The 15,610-nt window shown below is 34.1% G+C and overlaps 2 protein-coding genes across 2 annotated transcripts; both read right to left on the reverse strand.

Moving 5' to 3' along the window:
- Positions 1-1,015: 1,015 nt before the first annotated feature.
- On the reverse strand, positions 1,016-3,146 carry LOC136824043 (cysteine-rich protein 1-like). Its single transcript, XM_067080237.1, has 3 exons — positions 3,057-3,146; positions 1,700-1,794; positions 1,016-1,445 (listed from the first exon to the last, which is right to left on the reverse strand). Exons 1-3 carry the CDS (start codon positions 3,097-3,099, stop codon positions 1,317-1,319), a joined length of 267 nt encoding a protein of 88 aa, XP_066936338.1. The 5' UTR covers positions 3,100-3,146; the 3' UTR covers positions 1,016-1,316.
- Positions 3,147-5,057: 1,911 nt separating this feature from the next.
- LOC136824132 (ATP-binding cassette sub-family E member 1-like) lies at positions 5,058-9,842 on the reverse strand (the record flags this gene model as incomplete). The annotated part of the gene is given in 14 exon segments (XM_067080334.1): positions 5,058-5,207; positions 5,419-5,653; positions 5,875-5,957; positions 6,411-6,772; positions 6,979-7,036; positions 7,168-7,259; positions 7,459-7,580; positions 7,704-7,793; positions 7,949-8,115; positions 8,457-8,504; positions 9,016-9,105; positions 9,253-9,370; positions 9,456-9,553; positions 9,757-9,842. Coding segments are annotated over 14 exon segments (1,703 nt in total), but the record flags the coding sequence as incomplete, so codon positions are not given.
- Between the last annotated feature and the right edge of the window lie 5,768 nt (positions 9,843-15,610).

A 15,610-nucleotide genomic window follows, 5' to 3' on the forward strand; every position in this document is an offset into this window, starting at 1 on the left:
CGTAACCCTAACCACCACCTAAGAAATTCGTAACCCTAACCCCCAGTTCTAAAATGTGTAACCCTAACTACCACCTAGGAAATTCGTAACCCTAACCACCACCTAAGGAATTTGTAACCCTAACCCCCACTTCTGAAATTCGTAACCCTAACCACCACCAGAGATATTTGTAACCCTAACCACCACTTATGAAATTCGTAACCCTAACCACCAGTAATTTGTAACCTTTTTAATCTATGAAAATTATTTGTTATCTGAAATTTGTAAGAGAAACATTTGTTTGCAATTAAAATCGAAAAACAATCGAATCAAAAATCAATCTTCTAGAAAGAAATTGTATATGGGGGGTGGAGGATATAACAATTTTCAGTGATTTACCCCCCTGGACAAAGTGACTTTTGACCCCCCGGACAACGGGTTTCACCCCCCGGACAAGCATCAGCTGACCCCCGGACACCCGAAATTACCCCCTGGACAGAGCAAAATTACCCCCTGGACAAGGCAAAATTTGACGAATTTTTACTACCCCCCGGACAATATATCCTCCACCCGGGGTGTCCGAACATTTTCTGGAAGAGCCCAATCGTCATTTTTTCTCTAATTTTTTAGATTTTATAAAAGTCATAAATCATTGAGAATATCTTTCCATATCATTGCATAAGTAGGTACCGAGAAATTGATCAAAAGTTAAGTGTCCATATACTATAGAGACAGACTTTGGTTTTTGCTAATTTCTTAATAAAAAATGGTATTGGCTCTATTTCGATAGCTTTAACTCTATCGCTATCCGTTTTATGGAATGAAAACCTGATCTGAAAGTCAATTAGTGGTTAGTAAGTTCCTCGCTCTTCATTGGTAGGGCTCTATTTAGAGGTAGGCTCTTAATAGAGGAAATACGCAAATTTGACATATTCCAAGCACATGCTATTCATTCAGGGTCAGAACCTTTTTGAGCTTAACTTCGAGGACACCTTCGGACCGCTCGGTGAAAATAGTAAACGAAAGAGAAAACGCAATGTTGTTGCTTTCTACTCTATTTACGATAATATTGAAGATTTATTATTTACTGACGATGTTGCATATATTCACAAAAAGGTTTTATAAGGGAGCTAAAAAGAATAAATAAATCTAACTTTTTAGGTACACAAAGGATCACTGAAAATCTTTCTTGAGTAAGCCAGCAGATAGATTTGAGTGACTTTGCTTTAGGCACAAATTCAATTCAAGTCTGCCTTTTAGAAAGTTCCTGTGTTTACAAATCCTTTAAATGTATAAATTGAAATCTTAGTTTTTCGAAGAAGAAGTCATTTTCCATTTTACTTCATGATGGTGTTAGGATCTCGTTCTTTGGAGTAGTCATGTGATTCTGCTCCACCGTGACCGAAACCTCCTGGACCATACAAAGAACTGTAGCATGGTACATGGCAGTAAGGTGTCCCCTCGTGCTGAAAAGAGAAGATTAGACAACAATAAACATCCCCGCCTAAAAGGTGGATCAATTCTGGATTATATCTAATTTGGCGAAAAGAGAAATCAGAAACAAAATAAAATTAAAGCCGAACAAGGCAGAGACTTTTTATTGTTTGCAAACTGAAGATATTCAACTTTTGAGAGTAACACCAGCCCTTGTCGGCAAAATAATGATGATAATAAGAAAAACTTGAAACAAAGCAAAACCCTTACTAAAAAATATGCATACCTCAGCATGTCCACCTGCAGTCAAAGTCTTGTTGCATTTCTTACATCTTAAACATCCACGATGCCAATGCTTGCCAAGGGATGATACCTTCTCAGCTGAAAAAATAATCAGTTAAATGATCATGAGTGAATAAAAACAGTTTAATTATACACGAAAGAACTAGAATGTATCTCGCGTCGATTACAGCGTATTAACTTTAGTAAGTCCGGGTTTCTATAAGGCCGGAACACCGGATTCTTCTAGTCGTTTATACAAACTAAATCCCGTAACATTAATTGTATTATCATATAACACCTATACTACTGTATTACACGCATTATAAACGACTCCAGTCTATATCTCGTCATATCAAAACCAACTGCGTTTAAACCAAGCTTATGTCTTGATATTTTTTTTCTCGACAATTAAATTAGCGTAGGCATTAACAAACTAATTAACATCACAAATGTCTTGGTATATGCTTTGCTAATCATGAATTAGCACATGGCTAAGTTCATGACACATTAAAAAAAAGCTAATTGGGTTTGTCTCATCGACCTATCCGACTTTAATGCCACTGATATATTGCTTACAAGTGTCGTTAAGAGACACGCTTTAGGGATCTAGGTCACTAATAGAGCACCTATTGCACCTCCTTCTCAACCATTGAAATAAGAATCAGGAAGAGAGTGCCATGTAAAATTGGTATTTCTACTTCTGTAGCTTGTAAGTAAATCGAGTTGTAAATGGAACACTTCAATGTCATCATTTTATATTGTCAAGTCTCAACAATGAAAATAAAGTTCATTTGCGAAGTGACATCCAATCAAAAGGTCTAGTCAAGCAGATCAAAATTCCTCAAATACTGATATTGATCTGTTTTTGACTCTATTTTTATAAGTCTCTCGTTTCAAAAAGATCTAAATGAAGTTAGGTCAAATGAGTACTCGCGATTCAATCTAATGTGTACACTGCTTTAGGTATTTGAGCAACGTAATTTACCATTCTGTTTATTAGGCGGTTACTCAGACATGTTTTTTTAAAAGAATAATTTTTGGGATACCAGGTTCAGTCAAGCTCAATATGTTTGTTGTGATATGTTTTTTTTTCCGAAAAAAAATTAGGTAATTTAAAATAGAAAAGAAAAACGAACCTTCCCAAGTACAAAACCTTTAACAGTGACCAATGACCAAAGCTCACTGATAAGCTAACTTTTTCATCAAATCCAGGGTTCAGTGTGCTTATAAACATTATTCTTATAAAAAACATGTATCCATTAGAAGCAGGTCAACACCCTCGGAATCTTGAAGCCTCAATGTAGTGAACGGGGGCCAGGTAGTACAAAAGGATGAAAAAAAACAAAATTGTTAAAACATACCAAAATAAACAGCTTTTTTGCAATTTGGGCAAATTTGAGTCATCTCGGTAATATTTTAGTTATTTCTCTGTAAAAAAAATGTACAACAGAATATAAATTTTAAACATAGTAAATCAATAATCGAATTCACATCCATTTATTGTAGACAAGTTGTAAAATTTATCATTTAAAAGTCAACAAGCTTGTGATCTCTAGTCTCCTCTCAGACAACTTTCAAAACAAACGAATGAAAAGCCATAAAAGGTAACACATAAATAAACCCCTTCACAACACGACCATAAAAAAACTCATTAACCGTCACAAAAAGGCTGTATTTATACGCAGCGTTCCTGCTTCCTACAAACATGGCGTGTTATTCGAAATCTCGAGAGCCTTATGTTTGTCGAGCAGTTGGAGGATAGATATAGTATGTCCGTTTTGTACACATGTCAAACAATACAAGCTGTTTAGCCTCTTCAAGCAGATGAGAAACAAGTTAGATAAGACGATTATAGCCAATAAAGATGTGTTACAAAAAAATTATTTTACGAGTGCGGTTGTCAACTTTTCAAATCGGTTTGTAATTAGATAATTATGACGTCATTTCCACGATTTCTTTCATTCATTCATTTAAACATAATCAAGTAGATTGCTCTAGCTGGCCTGGGAATTAGAAATACTAAAAAAACGCTTTAGTTTAATAAATACCGAACAAAACTTACCACAAATCCAACAAGCGATACTTTTTTGGACCTACCTGGTTATCAAACTAATCAGTGAACATTGAAACAATGAAACACATAAGACATAACTGGTCAAAATACAAAAAAATAAAGAAAATGAAAGCATATCTATTGAGAGAAACTATCAACACTATTGAAAAAGATTTTTGAAAAAGAAATAAAAAAGCTATTAAGCGCTTTTCTTTATAAAAACCACTATCAGAAAAATGCACAGCTTAATAAATAAGGTTTCCAGAAAACTCAAACCGTCGCACTCTACCGTGACATTTTCTTCTGTTAGAAAAAATAATAATAAAAAAACAATTTGGCTAATAACATTGATATATGCTCATAAATAGTGATTCTTATAGATAAAAGATTCGTTTTTCAGCCAAAAAAATAATAAGTGTTTACAGAAAACTCAAATCATTACCCCTCCACCGTGACATTTTCATCGTAAAAAAACTAATAAAAAAATAATAATATATGGCTAAGACATTGATGTATTCATTATTATTAAAGTGGTTTTATAGATAAAAATGCGATTTTTGAGCCAAAAAAATTTTTTTGCAAAAATCTGCTTGAGCCATCCTTTAACTATGATTGTACCCTACTTTCATGTTAAAAATCAGAAAGAATTAATGATCCAATTTTTCACAAAGTCCAAAAAACCCGTTTTTAAGCCGTTTTTTGGCCCAAATTTGCCCAAAAAATTTTTTTTTTGAAAATCGGGCTCCGTCACATTCGAGGGTTTATGGTGATGCACCTTTGTGCCAAAAATCAGAAAAAACTAATGAGCCAATCTCGAGAAAAGCTGGTAACTAACACACTAACGAACGAACGAACATGGGTTAATTTATAGGACCTCCACCCCACCGGGGTAGGTCCAAAAATATTCATTCGCAATGGTGAAATCATTTAGATGATCAGAGATCGTGTAAACCAGAAAATACTTACATATACTAAACGGAAAATTGATAACATGTAATAAGATGGTTGTACTAGAGAAGAAGAGACATTCTTCGAAAAGTGTAAATATAACTAACCTTACTGTTCGCACCAAATAACGAAAGATTTCATGTTTTTAATCCAAACATTTACTAAAGGGGACCCCTCACAATAATGGTCAAAAATTAAAATTTCAACGAACAAAAAAGGCTTTTTGCACTCGGCCCGTAAAACTCCCTTACAGTAACATGTAATGGATAGGAAAGATTGATGAATTTTTAATGTTTTTTTATCGAAAGTAGATTCGGATAAACGAGACTTCAAGCTCAACAGAAATAAAAGAAAAGTCATGTAATGTTATTCCATTTCGATTCGTTGTTTATCTTTCGTTATTCTTCAATAAATCCTATTCAAGAAAAAAATATTTGTCCCAATTCGAATTTCGAATTTAATCGGTAGTATCCATGAAAAAGAAGTTACCAGTCTTCTTTTGTTCTGCGTCCTAAAAACGAAAAATTACATTTTTGTTATTTACGTATTAACCAAATGAAATAACGAAAGATCTAGGTAAAAAGAGGTTCCTTGGTTAAAATATCTAAAAAAACCTCATTCTATTTCAATAAAAGTAAAATGAAAGCCTTTTTTGTCCGTACCGTTGTTTGACCGTGGTTGAACTATATATATATATAACATATATAACAAATCATATGTACCTTGACCGAATTCAATTTGTTAATTCTAGGTCTGAAATTCGCAGGATCCCTTCTGAAGGTGATTTCAAGAGATTCCAAGAATTTGTTCATGCCAGTCAAAAGAGATTGGGGCGAATTGGCTGTAGTATCGACAGAAGGTTGCCCTTCAAACACGATGACACGGTCTGCTAAGTATGTGGCCATGATGAAATCGTGCTCAACGATAAAGCCGGTCTTCTTGGCGTGAAGGATAAATCTGTAAAAGAAGTTTCACATTCAAAACTAATCATAAAGACGCCAGTCTAAAAAGTCTCTGTAAATCAGGTGTATATATGCTCGAAATATTGGAAATATAATAGCAAGAATATTCGAAAATTAAAAGCACGCCTTTCAAAGTTACCAGGATGTCGATCTATTAATATCATTAAATCCATGCGAGTAAGCAACTCTTAATCATCTACATAAGGTTTCGTTTACCTTTTAATGACTTTAGCGGCGTGTAAACGTTGCTCAGAATCCAAATAAGCGGACGGTTCATCGATCAGGTAGACATCAGCCGGCTGGAAACACAAACGAAAAGAAAACGTTGTTAAAATCTAACTAATATAGCCCTAAGCAGAAGAAGCGTATATGATTCTCTCTCCAAGCCAAAGACTGCTACAAGTGATTTCCTCATTGAGATACAGACCCAGCGCGATACTTATGCTGACACAGCAATGCTATTAATAGTAGGGTGCCAACCCTTATGACCCGTAGCATCTTTCGTAAGACTCAACCGTATGTAATTGGTTCGCAAGTAGATAGGTAGTAGATAATTTTTTTTGAGAGGGTGCCCGCGAATTAGGCCAAAAAACTGATGTCAATGGCATACTCCATACCCTCAAAATCAGTAAATAATGACGATTTTTCAAAGCCGAGCTAGTAAAAGATGAAATATGGGGCATGTTAAACTAACCATGACATTTTCCATGTAACGTATATTTTTTTAAATATTCGGATCAATTATTTCTTACCTTTCCGAGACATAGCGTCAAAGCGACACGTTGAAGTTCACCACCAGACAAGTTTTGCACTTCTTGGTCGAAAATATTCTCGATTTTCAAAGGTTTCATAACGTCAGTGATGAACTGTGGGTGAATGTATGCATCCCGGATTTTAGCGTGCATCAACATACGGACGGTTCCTTGCGATTTGGGACTGATCTTTTGTGGTTTGTAACTGACGTTTAATTGAGGAACGTTTTCATCATTGTCCGGCTTCAAGATACCGGCCATCATACGGATGAAGGTCGTTTTTCCGGTTCCGTTTTCTCCCAACATGACGATAATTTCAGAGTCTGTGAAATCTCCTTTCTTCACTGCCAAATGGAAACTTTCTAAAAACAAAATGGAAGAGAATTGTTAGCAGAGAACAAAACAACTAACCATTATATCGTCAAATATATCGAAAGGTTCCGGCCCCCTTATCAACTTTGTGCGGTACTGTCTTAAACAGCGGTATCTTAGATAAATCGCTTAAATCGCAGAGCTTCTGAAATTGACATAATGTTCAACCAATAAATCAAAATGTAGACTTTCGTACTTAATGTCTTTTCCATATCAGGGTAGGAGTATCTTCTCATTCTTTTAATTTCTTCATCCTATGAACAAATGAACATTAGTTTAAGATAATTGTAAAGTACCATTTCATTAACAAGTTCAAAGACTGAACTTAATTCAAGAAACAAAACGGGATCTTAGAACCCCGGGGGTTATACATTGATAAATTTACCTCAGCAGATTCAGAAACTTTGAAGGTGAGAGATTCTTCTCTGAAACGTAAGTTTTCAGTTGGAACAAAACCATCCAAGAAAATATTGATACCTATGGGTAAATGGGCAAATTTTATTTAACGCACTTTGCGATAAAGATGGACTGATGGTTGGTCAAAAGAATAAAAGTGACCAAATAGTTGCCAAAGGGAAAGCCTTATCAAATGTAGAACATAAATCATTGTTGAGAGAGAATAAGACTTTCGAAAAAATAGAAATTGACGGTAAATATTTATACTGTGATACTGTACCTTCACGGACGGTGAAAGGCATAGTAACGACACCATAAGCACCAGGAGTGCCATATAAACAACAAATAAAATCTGATAAATAATCCAAAACGCTCAAATCGTGCTCCACAACGATAATATATCTGAAGAAGAAAAGTTGAAAAGTATGCGTTAGTTTTGAACAAGTTCGAAATGCACTTCATGAAAGATAGAACGAGAGCGTTTTGAGATAATGAGTGCACTGGAGATATCACCATTTCACTTACTTGTTTTCTTGGGTTAAACTTCTGATAGCCAAAGCAGCTTTCAGACGTTGTTTAACATCCAGGTAAGAAGATGGTTCGTCGAACATATATCTGAAAAATATATAACAAAACGTGTTGAACGAAATTTGTTGATGATAGCAGCCAGATCCAACTCACTTACTTTTAATGACGAAGGTGCACAGAACTGTAGTTACTATAAAATCAAATTCTCTATTGAATTTAGCAAATAATAGTTTCTCACTTACACATCAGCATTTTGAACACACACAACAGCACAAGCGAAACGTTGAAGTTCTCCACCCGACAATTCATCAACGTTACGCTCCATGACGTAACCAAGGTCGAAATCGGTGCAATATCTTTTCTTGGAGTTTGTCTCATCTTTCTTGGTAAGAAGAGCAGTTACGCTTCCCTGCAATAATAAACAACAAACGTATCGTATTGATAAAAGCATTGAAAAGTTTATATTTGAAGTTACAATCTCAATATTACAGTTTTTTAATATTTCAAAAATAGCTTCAACCAAAATTTGAGAGATTTTTCACAATGAAATAAATAGAATCACAAAAAGTTCCAGTAAAAATATCGAGAAATTGGAGCGAAAAAGAGCCTGCAATTGCTGCACAATGAAATAAAATCTGCTACCGGACGTGCCAGAAATAAGAAGTAGAAAAGAGATTTTCTAAAATTGTTTCGGAATCTTTAAGAGGAAAGCCTAACTTACAAGAAATGATAAAACCTTTTTGTTTTTACCTTGACGGCTCTAGGAATTTGATCCACATATTGAGGTTTGATGATTGCCTATAGTAAAAGAAAGTGTGACAATCCGGTTTAGTACAAAATTGCCAATTCAATTTTTAGTTGGATTAGATAGAATAATTGTTACTTTTATTTCATATCAATTTTACGACATAATTATATTAGTCATTGTACGATCAATTATTTCTTAGATATGATATATTCTCCAGACAATTAGTGTTTTCTTTGTCTTTTATATCTTATTGTGTTATATTTGCTATCATATGTCTCTAGAGATTTGCTAGATTAGTATTTATTACACAGGCCTTGCATTGATGAGAATTCACAATCATCAGTGCAAGTTATGGGAAAGAAGAGAAGCATGAGAGCTGATGTTAGAGAGAAGACATTTGTTGCTGTTTCTGTACCCAATAACTTACTGATATTCTAGGACGAAGTCCCCACTTTACAAAGTTTTACTGTGAACTTTTCGACCATCGAAATCAGACAAATTTCATACAAACATTTTGTAACAACGTTAATTGATGCAAGATTTTTTGTGTTTAAAACTTACCTTAAGATCATCTTCAAGAACTTTAGTGAAATAATTTTGTAATTCTGAGCCCCTAAAATATGTTAAGATTTCTTGCCAGTCAGGTGCATTCTAAAATATAAATCAAAATATATAAGTTATATAAAATGTATATGTAGACGTTTAGAAATCCTGAGTCTGACTTTTCTAACACACACTACTAAAAACTAGCAAGTAGCTGTCGCTATGAATGCCCCGCCGATAGCAAAAAAAACTTACACTAAATCTTCCTAAATTTGGTTTGAGTTTTCCAGCTAAGATTTTCAATGCAGTCGATTTTCCAATACCATTAGTTCCAACAAGACCAAGAACTTCTCCTGGACGAGGTGTTGGCAATCTAGGAGATAAATCGTGATTGACAAGTTAACACGTTTACTCTTTGAATATTATTAACATTTTATTTGCAGAGAAACATATTTTACCTGTGTAATTTGAATGAATTTGCGCTATATCTATGTGTTGTTTGCGTTTCTAAATTACTTGGTAAATTGATGATCGTGATAGCCTCAAATGGACATTTCTAAAGCAGAAGAAAAGTTACTTTCTTAAGTACACTTCCTTAGATAGGATTTGAAAATAATCTTTTTGAATAATAAAATATGATGAAAAATACACAGTCAAAGCCGAAAGTTGATTTTAATCTTAGGTTAAGCTAATGTAAATAAAGACTAACAATAAGAATGCGCATAAAAGATGAAAAGGAAACATTTTAAAAGAACAAACCTTTACACAGATACCACAACCAATACACAAATGCTCAGACAAGAAAGCAACTTTTGATGTTGGTACAACTTCAATACATAGTTTTCCTAAATTAAAAAAAAAAGGTTGTCAGCAAGTTTCCCACTAAACAGCTTGCTAGCCCTAGCATCAACCATCTTTGCTATCCTTTACTTATTAACGGTTCCATTATCCTTCAACCCACTCTAAAGCAGCTTCAAGAATTTCAACTTATTCTGATACTCCTCCGATTTTCCAGAAAAGAGGCCTATCAAAATTTTTCAATCTCACTACTAAAAGTAACTTTAGGGGAATAGAGGAATAGGGGAATTTTGACTTTTTTTATAACCGTTGTTCTAATCATGTTACCACAATCAATAGTTCAGCTATTACAAGCTTAAAACATGTCCCTAGGTATATGTTAAGAAAGGGGGCTAGATTATTGACAACTTTCATGCTAAAAGATATTGAGATCATCCGAGTGTCGTCAAACGCTTGAAACCAAATTATTGAAATGATGTCATTTAATGAAATGAAGATGTTGCATAGAAGGTTTTTTCCACAAAAAATAAACAGAAAAATTTTAAAAATGGAAGAAAAAGCATATCGCACAAAAAATCCTATTCTGAAATTACAGTTCGTGAGTGGAAAAAAAGTCTAGTTTTGATAAGCAAAATACTTACATACTATTGTTTACTTTTCAGGTATTCATCCTATTAGAATTCAAGCTCAGACCTTTTAATACTTAAAAAATAGATATAGATAGACTTTCAACCAATCAGAATTCAGCCGTAAAATAATCAAGAAATAATCCAATCAGAATCCCAAGGCTAAAGGCTTTCTTTCAGCCAATCAGAATTTGTTAGGCGTGTTCATCCAATCAATTCATGTAGCACAAAAGCGAAAGTAAAAGTAGAGAGGGAAATCTTGACCTGTGGATAAATTTTGACCTTTAATAAGGTTCTAGACATGCCTTCAGTATGATATTTTTGACAATAGCCAATGTTTTTCAAACATTTTTCTTTTGTATTTTACAGTAATTAAAGCTGACCTGTGTTAATGACCTGTAACCTGTTGACCTGCATTTTGAACTAGCCAATTTTTAATAATAATAATAATAATATAAATAATAATAATAATGGTATATTTCAATCTCCAAAATTTACATTTGGCTCTTCGGCTGAAAATATTATATAGCATATGTGTGCAAAGTCTAGAAAAAAATATTTATATTTATAAAATTATTATGTATACTAGTGAGATGCTCTGATCGGCTACGCTAGCAAAGTAGAGTGTTAGTAATTGTATGCCGAAGATTAACTCAGAATTGGGACGACATCTAGTCCCGCGACCAGAAGTAAATAAATTCGAATGCAGCCAAACGAAGATAAAACCGGTATAGCAAGGCCTGTTTGTCATTTTCAATATTTTAAGGTGAACATAAAATAAATAACTAACATTACCTAAAAAAAACAACAAAAAAAAACATAATACTGGTAGACCACCAATGAAATAGATGATGAAATATGAAATTAAGTTAGACTAAGCTAATTGAGACTATGTACCGGGTGCGCCACAAAAAAGTTTCTCTCTTTGAAACTAATTTTCTCGAAATCTAAAAATTTTAAAAGAACCATTCTTATTTCATTGGAAAGAAGAAAGATAGACTTAAATTTTGATGGGTCATTTATTAAATTTGATTCATTAGATCAAAAGTTATGTCCAATTGAATAAAAATGTTACTTTCAGAAAGTGCTCGAAAACGTTAAAAATCAACCTATCAAATTTTTACTTTAAATTTGGCAATCGCAATAGCCTTTACATGATTAAGAGCATTTTTCACTAACTAAACACATAAATTTTGAAACTGAAGGGTCGAAAGGGTTCAAAATCTTCATTAAAATTAATTTGATTTAGTTTTACCGAAATTTTCCTCAGATTTTTGGTTCTAGACTGGATTAAGTCTATGATGTAAGGCTGAATCTACCTCGAAACCCATATTTGATGTATTTTTATGAATTCTACCAGATTTTTTGGCCTTTTTCGACGAATTTTCTTCCTTTCATTGAAATTCAACCTTCCTTTAAATAACAAAAGGTCATTTAGACAGCTAATTATCATTTTTAATGTCTGAAACAAAAATACTGATATATCATGTAATTATGTTTCTGAATAATTTGATAGGTCGATTTTTAACGTTTTCGAGCACTTTCCAAAAGTAACTTTTTTATTCAATTGAGCATAACTTTTGATCTAATAAATCGAATTCAATAAATGACCCATCAAAATTTAAGTTTATTTTTCTTCTTTCCAATAAAATAGGAATGGTTCTTTTAAAATTTTTAGATTTCGAGAAAATTACTTTTAAAGAGAGAAACTTTTTTGTGGCACACCCGGTAGAAAAGTGAACGAAGAACTGAATAGACATATGGAATAGATACTAAATACGAGTGCGAAGGGGTCTGTACCAGTGCCTATGAACATATCATTGTATATAAAAATAAATTTCAATTTGGTTTAAAATTTTAATGAAATTAAGAAACATGATTGCTTACTGACGTAATAATATGGCTTGTGCTAGAGACTAGAGATTATAATGAATCTAGAATTGTGACTTATTAACAAACTAATATAGTCAGGTAGAATTAGTTGAAATTTCACCACAACCCGGACAAAATTGCCATCAAGCTGAAAATTGGCACAGATGTTCTTTAGGGTATACTGAGTTACCAAAAAAAAAGCCCCATCAATCCGGACAGGGGAGACCACTTTTTCGGACAGTTTAAAACCGGACATGTCCGGAAAATATGTCCGAAAAAAAAGTTGTTCAAATATACAAGTATTATATATCAAAAGAAAGATAATTTCAAGACGAACAAAAAATTTGCTTACAAGAAGTCATGGAAATAAACACAGAAAAAGTTAGGAGTATCACAAAAAACCCTGCTGTCCAATTATTTTTGAATTATGTAGTAGTATTCCCTATTCTCAATGGCAGCGAATCTCCTTACAGCTTTAAGCCAAGTGTTCTTAGACCAGCTCCTGAGTGCCGGGTAGCGCCAACCTAGAGGGGTAGTAACTTTATAAACGATTTTCGTGCTGCTCAACATCCAGTTTATGGAATGAAGAGTAAAATAGCGTTTTAAGGGGACTTTTGAATTAGGGGGTCTTAAAAGAGCTTGGGTAAGGAATTACTATTGAGAAGCCGTTTTATGTCAGTAACATCAGTCCATATCTTTTTATCTTAGCCATGGGAATGTCTTGAAACTTGTTAAATATACTCAAAAGAAGTAGTAAAACAAAAAGCTTCGAAAGATGTTTTCCAGGTGCTCGCAAGGAGAAAAACGGGTAAAAAGAAGCCGTTTTTGCCTATTTTTGGCCTGTTTTGACCCTCTTTAACAAATTACACGCTTTAAAATACTCAAAAACTCGACAAAAACATAGAAAATGTTGGACTTAATCGAAATCGTTAAGGTTACGTTGTCATTATTGGCACTTTTTAACGTTTCAGGTGGTAAAAATGCTATTTTTACCTATATTTCTCCTATTTTGTTCACTTAACTTAGTTCGAGAGCGCATCGTCATTCGTCATTCGAAACAGCTTTGACCGCCACAATCGCTAAGACTTAGTAATGAGGAGCAATGTAAAACAACACCTTACGACCTAAGCATTAAAGCAAAAAAAGTCCGTTAGAAGAAATTTCCCAGAGATCTGCTTGGAGGATATATTGTCGAACAACCCGTACGATACAGTTCCTTAGACATGAAATAATTAATTTGGACCCAACTTTTCCGCCCGATAAAGATCAACTTGCTATACGGTCAATTGCGAACCCTGAAAACAAAACGTTGAACCGAACCATAGTGTAAATATGGAATACTTGGCTACGATGCGCGAGGTCATTTGTACTTGATACTCACTGCTTAATGCTCAGTATTAGAGAAAAAGATAAAGGGTAAGTGGAGTAGTCCAGGGAGAAAGAGTGGCACCTTCCCCCACCTCTGGGTTGATAGCCAAGCTTTCGGGTCGCATTCGAATGCAGCCATGGTCTATTAATACAAGTGCATATCGTAACAAATAAATAAATCATATTCTTGTAAGAGTAATTACCATGATGACACATTTTTTTTCAGTTCAACAAACATCGTGTTGAACTCGTGCAGGTCATTAAAAATAACCTAGATCTTTATATCATTAAGAAAGAATTGCTGAAAATAAATGACCAGACAACGAAATTAGCGAACGTGAGAAAAAAAAACAGATAATATGTTCAATGTTGGAGGTACCTACTTACCGGTAGAGGGAATACTGACACCAAAACATCACCTCAATCAGAACATGACTACCGTGAAAATCACATGTCGAAATCATATTCCGACCTGTGACAGCGAATATCAATTCTATTCAGCGCGCATTCAACGCTGTGAAAAGTAAGCATGACGAAAATCTAAGATCTTGGATTAAGTTTAAAGTTGATACTTTTACTCACGTCGTGGAAAGCATATCTCAAAAATATCATCGACGCTTTTAAAAAAGAGTCAGTGATAGAGAATGATAACATAAAGATCTGCGCATTATTTCGATTCCATTAAAGTATAATTAAAAGTTTAGTGCAATTACTGTTATACATTTGGAATGATGTAGAGGATTTCTTTTGAACGAAACACATTTCAAAAAATTAAACTTGGAGGTTTCTGGGGGAATTCGGCAATAGTAAGCATGCATACTGATACAATCTGCTAGACATTAATACGGCAATATTTGCTCTTCATCTTTGATTCTCTCTATAGTGATTAGATTGACACATGCGCGATAAAATTTCTATACTTGGTCGTCCTGAAGTTGATACTCAGGGTACAACATGGAGGTCGGAGAATGCCCCGAATTTTGCCCCCTGAGATGCCAAAAAGTGCAAATAAATATGTCGTGAAATTGTAGTACGAGTTTTATATTGGTCAAACCTTCCTCACTTCTGTCCAGGATTTTGAACATATTTGAACTCTTCATTATTCAATTAAGTTATGTAGCCAATATAGGCGAAAAAAGATGATGTGCGCATTATTACCCCCTGAAAAGTCAAAAAGTGCTAGCAACAATGCCACATCCTGGTTGAGATTTATATGATTTTTACATTGGCCGCACTTCTATTGAGGTTTTTAAACTAGCTAAGTTAGGTAAGCAAAATTGGTGAAAAATAGGCAAAAGTTTTGAAGTTCAATATTATCCACACTTCTATGAGATTTGTGAGCATTCTTGAGCTCTCCAACTAGCTATGTAAGCAAAATAGGCGGAAATATAGCAAAAAAATAGCATTTTTACCCCCTGAAACGTTGAAAATTGCCACTAATGACAACGTAACCTTAATTTTCTTAGCGATTTCGATTAAGTCCAACGTTTTCTATGTTTTTGTTAAACTTTTGAATATTTTAAAGCGTGTAATTTGTTAATGAGGGTGAAAACAGGCTAAAAATAGGCAAAATTGGATACTTTTTACCCGTTTTTCTCCTTGCGAGGCCCTGGAAAACATTTTTCGGAGTTTTTTTTTTACTACTTCTTTTGAGTATATTTACCAAGTTTCAAGACATTTCCATGGCTAAGATAAAAAGATATGAGCTGATGTTACTGACATAAAACGGCTTCTCAATAGTAATTCCTTACCCGAGCTCTTTTAGGACCTCCTAAATTCAAAAGCCCCCTTAAAATGCTATTTATCTCTTCATTCCATAAACTGGATGTTGAGGAGCACAAAAATCGTATATAAAGTTACTACCCCTCTAGGTTGGCGCTAGCCGGTACTCAGGAGCTGGTCTAAAAACACATGGCTTGAAGCTGTAAGGAGATTCGCTGCCATTGAGA

The sequence above is a fragment of the Clytia hemisphaerica genome, unplaced genomic scaffold, assembly GCF_902728285.1.
Source record: "Clytia hemisphaerica strain Z4C2 unplaced genomic scaffold, Clytia hemisphaerica genome assembly, whole genome shotgun sequence".
NCBI lineage: Eukaryota > Metazoa > Cnidaria > Hydrozoa > Leptothecata > Clytiidae > Clytia > Clytia hemisphaerica.

Bases quoted from the DNA above. Each gene is read 5' to 3' on its own strand.
- LOC136824043 (XM_067080237.1), bottom strand. From the start codon at position 3,099: ATGACTCAAATTTGCCCAAATTGCAAAAAAGCTGTTTATTTTG. The intron at 1,795-3,056 runs GTATGTTTTAAC...TTATTTTTTCAG, and splicing joins CAAAAAAGCTGTTTATTTTG to CTGAGAAGGTATCATCCCTT. The intron at 1,446-1,699 runs GTATGCATATTT...TTCTCTTTTCAG, and splicing joins CTGCAGGTGGACATGCTGAG to CACGAGGGGACACCTTACTG.